This window comes from Branchiostoma belcheri, unplaced genomic scaffold, assembly GCF_001625305.1.
Source record: "Branchiostoma belcheri isolate BF01 breed outbred unplaced genomic scaffold, Haploidv18h27 scaffold66, whole genome shotgun sequence".
NCBI classification, from domain to species: Eukaryota; Metazoa; Chordata; class Leptocardii; order Amphioxiformes; family Branchiostomatidae; genus Branchiostoma; species Branchiostoma belcheri.
The window spans coordinates 1,904,600-1,914,401 of NW_017804309.1; the positions used below are offsets into that span (position 1 = coordinate 1,904,600).

The 9,802-nt window shown below is 42.2% G+C and overlaps 1 protein-coding gene across 6 annotated transcripts in view; it reads right to left on the reverse strand.

Annotated features, from left to right (window-relative positions):
• Nucleotides 1-20: 20 nt before the first annotated feature.
• The window catches only part of LOC109483789 (PHD finger protein 10-like), a 10,518-nt gene continuing 736 nt past the window's right edge, over nucleotides 21-9,802 (reverse strand). The window contains exons 1-16 of one of the 6 annotated variants that reach the window (XM_019786891.1): nucleotides 9,118-9,215; nucleotides 8,464-8,582; nucleotides 8,269-8,334; nucleotides 7,454-7,584; nucleotides 6,827-6,910; nucleotides 6,341-6,408; nucleotides 6,085-6,153; nucleotides 5,826-5,954; nucleotides 5,618-5,727; nucleotides 5,255-5,375; nucleotides 4,818-4,976; nucleotides 4,010-4,081; nucleotides 2,382-2,493; nucleotides 2,096-2,208; nucleotides 1,841-1,916; nucleotides 21-487 (exon numbers count right to left, since the gene is read on the reverse strand). In XM_019786891.1, coding sequence (XP_019642450.1) covers nucleotides 396-487; nucleotides 1,841-1,916; nucleotides 2,096-2,208; nucleotides 2,382-2,493; nucleotides 4,010-4,081; nucleotides 4,818-4,976; nucleotides 5,255-5,375; nucleotides 5,618-5,727; nucleotides 5,826-5,954; nucleotides 6,085-6,153; nucleotides 6,341-6,408; nucleotides 6,827-6,910; nucleotides 7,454-7,584; nucleotides 8,269-8,334; nucleotides 8,464-8,582; nucleotides 9,118-9,165 — 1,569 coding nt within the window. In that variant the 5' untranslated portion in view covers nucleotides 9,166-9,215 and the 3' untranslated portion in view covers nucleotides 21-395. Of the gene's footprint in view, nucleotides 488-1,840; nucleotides 1,917-2,095; nucleotides 2,209-2,381; nucleotides 2,494-4,009; nucleotides 4,082-4,817; nucleotides 4,977-5,254; nucleotides 5,376-5,617; nucleotides 5,728-5,825; nucleotides 5,955-6,084; nucleotides 6,154-6,340; nucleotides 6,409-6,826; nucleotides 6,911-7,453; nucleotides 7,585-8,268; nucleotides 8,335-8,463; nucleotides 8,583-9,117; nucleotides 9,216-9,802 lie in introns of those variants that run through there. The other 5 variants (XM_019786892.1, XM_019786893.1, XM_019786895.1 and 2 more) reach the window with 5 other exon arrangements.

Below are 9,802 nucleotides of genomic sequence, written 5' to 3' on the forward strand. Positions count from 1 at the left end.
GCTTTGTACATGTGTATTAATTATACATCCACTAACAGGTTGGAATGTCACAAAGTGGCTCCGGATGAAATGACTAAAATCATAGTGACTAGTGTTTCTGTGTTTTATAATACAAATCAGATAGCATAGACAGTCATCTTAGTGACCACAGTGACCACATCTACATAAGGACCACCAGCCCATTATGGTCCATTTTCCATAGTCCCTTATATTATTTTCTCCATTGATCCAAGCATAAGAATGCTGTCTATAGTGGCCACCTATCTACTTTGACCTGTAACCATTTTCTTCAAGTCTCCTGTAGGTAGCTCTTTTTTTAAGCAGGCTTGTGTTTCAAGTCTGTGGATAAATGACTGCCAATAGTAATGCCACGCTAGCTGGCAGGTCTGGGATGTTCATCTTGCCCTGCTTCTTCTCTTGGTCTGGGGTGGCGGCAGCTCCTCCTGTCCCATGTCGGCAGAATTGCAGGTCTGGCATACCCATTGTCCTGTCAGGCAGAAACGGAACAGTGAAAAGGGCCTTGGAACACAAGAAGGGTGGCAGAAATTGTAGGAGGCAAACTGAAGCAGTTAGCAAGCAGCTTAAGATACTGACAGCAAGTATAACATAGAAAATACAATTCTGTTCTTCCTTAGCTGAAAGAATATTGAATACTTCAGCATGTGGCTTGCTGAAAAACATGTCAGTGGCTCCCAAGGCATTAGACAATATGTGCTCTGGCAGATACAGATATAAACTGTATTAGCTATGGTGTGTATACATTAGAAGCGAGACTAAGTGCTCTGTTCTGAAAGAGAAGGAGTGCGGTTTTACCAGGAATATGTTGTTCCTGGATCAGGACTTCAGTAGTGAATGAAGTGCAGAAAAGATAAAGAGACAGGTATCAACACACCCGCAACCTTCGCAGTAAGGACCCCTTTCCACTAGACAGTGAATGCTGAGCAACCATTAGGCAACCAAAATTGGATTTGTGTAACCCATCATTTCATGATTGGAACAGAAGGATAAATGTACAAGAATAATTTAAAAGACAACAAAATACACACAAGGTAAAAATTTGTTCTTTATCTATGAAATTTGTTGAGCGATCTGTCAAATTATTGGTTGCTCAGTGGTTCTAGCTTCTAATGAAAAGGGGATGTAAACAATCACCAGAATTGAAATCAGGACTCTCTCCAGCCGTAAGTCTTGGTCAGTCCCCACAAAGTTCCGTGTCAAGCAATGTATGTGGCAGGAATCTGTTTTTAACCCTTATTGCCTACATTTTGATGGGCTATTTCAAATGGCTTGATCTTAACTTTGAATACCTGATACAACATCAGAATTTTTGTCATAAGAATCAAAATTCCATTCAGGGACAGAGTATTGGGTGCTGGAAAGAGCTTTGATTGAAACATATAAGTTTGAAGTTCAAGGAAGGTTTGAAAAGTCTCAAACATTAAGAAGTCTGGCTCTCAGCATGCAGGGGCAGGGTAAAAGAAACAGCATCAGGTTCCTCTAGAAACATTCCAAGTCTCCAAAACTCCTCTCCAAAAATAACAATACCATCATGGAATATCTTGTTAGGATAATTAAATAAATAGTAATCAAGAATAAAAAACAACAGAAGTGACAAACTGCATGGTAATAAAGATGGAGAAGGACTAAATCTCAGTTCCAAATTTTCCACTCATTGTCAAGAGAAAAATGAAGTGGATGAATCAGAGAACAAATATATCAAATTGCCTATGGTGGGCAGGCATGTGGGATTGTGTTGGAACTAAAGTTGAGTCCATCTTACAGACACAGGTGAACTTCCATGCTGAAGTAGTGATGGTGTGTGGTGGACAAGGACAGTTACCTATAGGGAGTTCCTCTAGTCCCACACAGAAGGTGTGGAACCCGCGGTCACACACGTCACAGAACATCATCTTGTCCTGGAGGGAAAAAACAAAAATAAAGTTCAAACCAACAACAACCCTAAAAACACCACCAAAACCTCAGTCACATACATAATCTTATCCTGGGACAAAACAAAAATAACATCCCCCCAAAAAACCTCAATCACACGTCACAGAACACCATCTAAGAGACTAAGAGAGCCTGATGAAGTTACCTCTTCAGACGGGTCCCCACAGATGACGCAGGTCTTACACTCCATACACTGCCAGGGGTATGTCTTAATCACCTGGACAAGCTCATCACTCATGTCCAGGCATGAGGGGTGACCTAAACAGGGATGGAAGTGTGGAAGTTTTAGATTTGTTAATTGAATTGGTTCTGAAGAATTGGTTTTGTTTCTCTTCTTGTCATGATTTCTTGCTTTTTATCACATAATGATTTAACATTATCATTGTTCATTTACTTACCAGGATTTATGCTTAAAAACATGCCGTACGTACCACTGTTGTCACACTGTGAGCAGTGGATGAGGTCCTCCATCCTGCCCCACTTGTTGTTCTCCGGACCCTTCAGACAGATCCCACACACAGCATTGGGCACGTCATCCTTGGGCTGCAGGGGTGGGGAAATATGGAACAGTTGGTATCCAGGCAACGGTTGCTAGGTGAACTGGTCACGGGTATGTATTTTGCTGGATGCAGAAACTAAATTTAATGTGGGAGAAACTAACGAGTCTGTATTTTAGACCAGCTTCTGGAGAAAAGGCAGATTATCAACTACCTGTACAGCCTTCAGTCAAGAGATGCAACTGATCTCTTGTTACACAATCTCTGTGACAAAAAGGTGATTTCTGCCCAGCAAAACACTTGACCAGTAATGTAGGGTACAGATATCTAGAGGGTACATATACAGCACAGACTATGCAGCGGGAAGTGGAGTGACACACAAACTTGTATTTCTGGATGACATCCATGCATGCACTGGTCTGGCCTGTTCTTTCAGATAATAACTGGGCAGTGATCTACGATGGCACTTACACCCTAGCTACCGGTTGCCACAAATGGAGACTGATGTTGAAAAGTGGCGCAAGTTCAATATTTTTTCTGCATCAGAATTGTTTTCACCAGAGGATGTCATCCACAAAACTGAGTTTATGTGACCTACACATATAGATCATGAAGCATTAGTGCAGAGCAGGGATCAGCAACTGAAAAAAATGAAGCACAGCTGAGATGGTGGTTATGACATGACTGGTGATGCACTCTTTCCTACAGGTGCTCTGTAGAGAACTCTGTTGCAAGATGTATTTCTGAATGGCTGTCACTGATCACAGGTTTAAATCAGCAATGTATAGCAACAACTGGCTCTGTAGAACACCTCTATAGAGTGCACATTTGAAGATGGGCAGCAGAAAAGGAACTAGCCTGGTATACATCACTATTGTAGCTACCTGGTCTCTTTTGTCCCCTCCTCAGATATGGGTGGGGATGGACGTACAGAGCAGTACCAGAGGGATGGATACCAGGCTAACATGAAACAGCCCTAGATCCAGCCTGATCAGCTGGAGTTGGTTGGATCAGACAAGCTGACAAGGTTGGATCTCAGGCTAGGAACAGAGGGCTTGCATACCATGACACTGAATGATGTCCTATGTTTACGCCATGCTGGATCTATGTCATGCAGGGTCTTACCGGGCACCATGCATGCAGCTGTGTGCACTGGAACATGGCCATTAACTCATACTGATCAGTTTTCTACTTAAGGATGATGGAGAAATGCTAAGATCCTGAAGAAGCTTTCAAACCTAATCACTGTTGAGTTTGTAACTCAAATGTAGAAGAAACTGTAAAATTTCATTCATCAAGTGAACACAAAAATTTGTCGCATAGCAAAGTTCATACTCAAAACATTTTATCTGACATGTAATGTATTTTTCACCATACAAAGTCTATTGAATAATTTGTTCATTTGTCAGAATGGCTATGGATATTCTTTCATCAAGTTCAGACAAGCTGGCATTCAAATCACAGCGTGGGAATTCAAAACCTGTCCCAGTGCACACATGGAGGGGAAGCTTGCCTTACCAGCAGTACTACAGACAATTAACAAAGGAAGAGAACATCTTAACCTTGTCCTTTTCTGAGGCTTTGGGTAGTTTGGCACCTTTAGCCTCAGTAGCCGAGGTTTGCACACGAGGCTTCTGAAACCACACACACACCAGTAAATCATGGGTCAGCATGGTGTGTGCTGGGGGCAACCTTCTTTTACATATAATCCACCAGGTTACATACATGTACATCTGCCAGTGTGTTTGAGAGATCTCTAGTGCAGCACCCCAGGTACATTTATGGGAGTGCATTGTACTGGGGGACATTGCATTGGAGATCTCTCCAGATCATTAGATGCTCTTTTTTAGGGTGGTGGATATATGTGACCTGGAGGAATTATGTTAGTAGACATAACACAGGGACTGATTTCCAGTAGGTATTCCAAACCATTTTTTTTCAGTGAAATCTATTGGTATTTAAATAATAATAACTAAAGGCACAAAATGTTTGTGCAATTTTGGGTGGAATACCTACTTCCATTGAAGGAAAGACTCCCTACTGTACACAAGTTATTTGTTCTATAGCACTTACATAAAAATGTGAGATAGAAAACTTGCTCTAATCATTACAGTTGAGTAATTCAAGGCAAGAGACAGAATACTTAATTCTCCATTTACACAATGGTGACCAGAATTCCATGCACCTGGGACAAATGAAAGGAAGCAAATTCGAACTCCAAGAGCGTGTCCTGGCATGACAAGTATCTTATTCAGATATTACAGAAATTGTCACTATAGCCACTGACAGAAAAAAAACATTTGTCAACTTGCACTGTATCTTATACAGACAAATATTCACAATGTCACACCAAGCACCAACAGTACCTACCCTGTACCCAGGCTGTGCCACAGGCGGAAGTATTTTCCGTTTGGCAGCAGACTTGGAAGTGGCCGCCTTGGCTTTAGGCTGCTCGGGTGGTGACGACTCCCCCTCGCTGCTACTACTGGTACTGCAGCTCCCGGAGCCTGAGCCAGATGAATCTCCATCCTGTACAGTACACAACATGGGGAAAAATATGTATATTCCTTCATTTATTCTCAGAGCATGCAACATTGCTGTTGTTGACTTTATATTTTCTTTATCAGTGTTAAATAAAGTTTGGATGCAGGATTTTCTTTAAGGGTTCTATGCAAGATGGCAGAAATGCCTTTTTCTGCATACCTGCACTTGCGAGGCACAAGACAAACTCGATTTTGGGATTTACAGTGTTTGTCTCCCTGTAAAAAGGTGCAAGAGAAGCAGGAGGAAAGAAACCACCACCATACCGAGGAGCTCTCCTCATCAGACTCCTCCCCACTGCTGACATGAGCGTAAGGGTCCACCTTGGAGGGCGGACCGTACAGACACGTGTTCAGGGGGAAATACTTCAGCTCTTCTGACGTGTACCTGCAGGGGATAAAGGAGAGAGTTTTCAGTACAAAAATAGCTGCACAGATAGCCACAGTTACTCAACTAGTAGGCTATGGGTACTCAGCTTCACCAGTCAGTGATGAAATAAGTGCAAAGTGACTTTCCCAAGGGCCCAAACCTTCAGTAATCCTAACCGCAAGACCACCTTGCCATCTTTTAATTGCATTAATATTTGTTCTGCCAAAAGAATGTGATACACCAGCAATACTAAGTCTTACTTCTTGTAGTACTCCTGGAACTGTCCTGGGATGAGAGCCACGGGGAAAGGTCCAGGTTTGGTCACCTCGGGGGGAAGTTTCTTCATCTTCCCTGCAGGGACTTGGATGGTCTGGGTAAAATGAAGAAGGCATTAGTATCTCTTATCAAATATGAAGGGTCAATCTGTTGCACATGACTCAAGTTGAGCTTGTAGAGAAGCAGACAAACCTGTGTCTGCATGTCGAAGTACGCCCTGCGTTCCTCCATCCTCTCCTGGTTCAGTTGCCGGTTGTACTCTGCCGCCTGGTGTGCCGCCCGCTTGATGTATGCTGCCACCTTACTCACCTCTATGGTTGGCTGAAACAATGGGATATGGTAAATTCTTTTGTCTTAATTTTGCAGTAGGAAAGGACAGAAGGTTTTCGTATAAAAATACATTTGTTCATACGGATGTTCATCTAAATCATACAAAACAGAGAGAACTCACCATCTCATACTCCTTGTGTTTTTCACTAATAGACTGTCTTTCTCTCTCATGTAGAACACAGGCATATTCCTGTCAGAGAAAAATGGATTCAAAAAATCACATACCAGCATTACTAACAGTACAGCAAAGTAATCTTACTGTTGTCTAACCTTTGGAAACCTATACGTACCTAGTGGCATTTAGGAAATTAGGCTGTCATTATTGTAATTTGATGATGAAAAATGTGTACCGGTAGTACTGTTTAATGTGGACCTACCTGGTACTTCTGTGGGTAGTCCCTCAACATCAGGTCATATACCTCCTCAGATCGGAGAGCTGTCAGACCTGCACAGACATGTTCGTCATTACACTTAATCACGACAAACTTTATGGAGTAGAAAATAGGCCAAATACATCTCAAGTTCAAGCTTCTATATGAATGTACTACCATCTCTTATTACTATCTGGTCCCAACTCACCTTTCAGCTAGCATCACCAGAGAATATTTGGCATATTTTTTTGCTAAAATATCTAATGTTATACTGGATGGGCCTTGGTGACCTTCAAATATTGGCAGATCTCTAAAAATTGCACAGTGATTAAGAAAATACAGACAGTATTCTGGCTGGAAAGTACTTCAGAGCTGACTTGTCTGGTGAGCTATTTGTCTGCTGTGTGATGCTGACTTTACTGTGGGTGGGTAGCCTTGGCTTCATGTCGGCTGAACCAATCAGATAACTCCTGGACAAAAGTACCAGCTCACCTAATGTGACCTGAGCTTCGTTGACCACGCCCTTTTCCCACAGGTACTGTTTCTCGTCCATCTCCATCACTCGCCGGTCCAGATCTGATGGAGGAAAACTCTTCCTCATTACACATCAAACACAACCTTATTACAAGTCAATTTAAACTGAAGCATATTTCAAAACATATACACACTAGTGATAAGGCATAGAGCAGTCTAGTGTTCAGTCGTCTTTTATTATACTAGTAATTTAAAGCAGGGCTGCAAATGCTTTACTTCTGCTTTCTGCAATATGTGATCCATTACACCTCTTCTATGTTCTAGTAGCCTGTCAAATTCAAATTGCAATATTTTTCTGCAATATCAAAATTTGTATATGTTATAGTGCAACAGGAAACACCCAGCCCTAATTGAATAACTACCCTTGAGACACTAATGTACTTATCAGCACTGAATGTTTAATGACATAACTTCATTAACAGTCCAGTGTCTCCTGTAAGGTCACTGCCAGTAAACTAAAATACTCAACACTAGTCACTTTACATTTGGTGAGTCAATTCTCTTTCTGGAAGGGCACTGCCTTGGATACCCTACACTCAATCTTACAACAGAACGCAGTCAATTTTCTCCTTCCTACTGACCCACCTTGGTACTTTCGTTTGAAGGACTTGACTCCGAGGAACTCGCTGACTTGCTCCTGTACGAAGTACCAGTCCCCGTTCTTGTCTGGAGGCCACTGGTACTCAAACAGGTTCTCTGCCGGGAACAGCGAACCACTGAAACACACGTTAACAAACAGTCTGATCACTTTACATGTGGAAAACATGAAGCGGGGGGGGGGGGGGCGTCATTGAGCCAAGCCAAGACAACACCCCTCATAATCTCTGTTAATATGGAAGGAATGTAAACTACTTCAGCTTTTTAACTTCAAGTGTAACAGAATATTTCTGTTTCAGATCGATTGCTGAACACCACACTTTCACAATCCTTTACTAACCCTATGGTTTTAAGTTTAACTAACAAAGCCACCTTCTTCTCTCAATCTAAATTTCTACAAACAGTATATGACCTCCTTTGGTCAATATTGACCATGGTAAAATCCTAATTGATAACAGCCCTGCAGCTGCAGGCCTGCGGCTATGGCTGAACAGCCCCACAGCTATGGCTATGCCGGGGAGTATGGTTAAACAACTCTACAAGCAGAACATAACAATCAAGACAATTAACTATGTTCCCAATACCAGGTAACGTCACAACTGCAGCATTAGCATACATGTGCCAGAATATGAACCAAAACGCAGTTAAGCTGAATCATACCTTGCAGGAAGATATTTTGTGCTGTGAGAACAGTGTTGCTTCTCCTACAGACATGAGCTGGGACATGGTGAGACCTGACTAACAAACAAATGAACAAATACATCTAGCAGCTGGACAAACATGGCTAACACCTGCAGCCTGACCTGTCTAAAATCGGTCCTTTTCTGTCTCCTTCCCAGAGACAGGATGGACCAAGTCGGGAGGACACACTGTGTGTGGGATACAACATTGGGATGTTACAAGATTTCAACTTGTTCAAGTAACCTGCATGCTTCTTGGTACATCTGTGTTCAAGCAATAAAGACAGAAGTTTTTAAAGTGGATGTAAAAGTCCTTACCCCTCCTCTGGATCCCCACGTTCACTCTTGTTGTCGCTGTCCCGTGAGGTCCGTCTCCGCTTGATCGGTCTCCTCTTTGGGGTGCTGCTATTTTCCTCATCTTCGTCATAAAAACTTGACTACGACAATTAATTCCAAAAAGACAAATTCAAAGGTCTTTAATTTTAAAATCTACCATATCTACATTCTTTTGTGAGATGGTTGTACCAACTGGCGGATGCATGTATAGAGGTATAGCGGATAACACACTAACTACAGAATTTATGTGCATGCCTAACTTAATGACTCTTTATGAGTATCACCAAGGGCATTGGAACACGTGACCCCCCCCCCCAAAAAAAGCGATGAACTTTATGGTATTTACGGAATTTTAACTACCCAGGAAAGAAATCACAGGCTCTACATTTGTTACCTATGTTACCCTGGTCGATATTTATGCAATTTTCTTCCCAAAATAAAATCAAATTCGCGGGTAAAGCCGAGACGCTCATAAAAATCATAAGACCCCGAACAAAGCCCCTGATTTCGACCCGTCTTGCGACAGTGAAAACAGCACTTAACGTTCAGTTGAACTACATCAACATATGCTACAACTTTAGAATAACCTCCTGTGCTATAGAGAATGCGCGGATAAACGTGAGAGAGATCCCTTACCCGACTGTTTCCCTCGCTGCCTGCCATCAGAAGCGCAAGTGTCGCCATGATGCTTCTTCCTGGGGCCCAGTGTTTTCCCGTCAGGCTATGCGGACACGAAAGGTCAAAGGTCGTCCGAGCTGTCGTCTGCTGTTTTGTTTACACAAACGAGGGCATAATGAATACGGTTCGATACATGTGCTTAGGTCGGCGAGGAAAAGAGTTTCTGTACCATTCAAAGACCATGACTTATGATTACGTTGTATCAGGTAATTTTAACGTTTGATCAGTTGTAAACTTAACCCAAGGAGCTTGTACGGAAATAACTCGAGTAAGAACAATGAGGTCACTTATCTCCATACCATGTACCATAACCTCTTAGGTATTTAAAGGCAAAACGTAACGTTAACGTACTAAAAATTGAACATCCGATGTGATGTTGAGACGTGGTGTTTGTTTCAATTTCCTGCCCCACCCGGCCGGAAAAGCACAGACACAGACAGTGAAGAATTCTTGAAAAAAAGTCCGAAGTACGAGATTATATCACTAAGAACTTATCAAAACAGAAAATCATATGATCACGTGTATGGGTTCATCATATCATTCTTTCCCTTGTCACACCGCGAACAAATACAGTCCGTATAATGACGATTGATGACTTGAAAATTGTCGCGAGCATTCAAATGCCTCCAGGCAGCAATTCAGC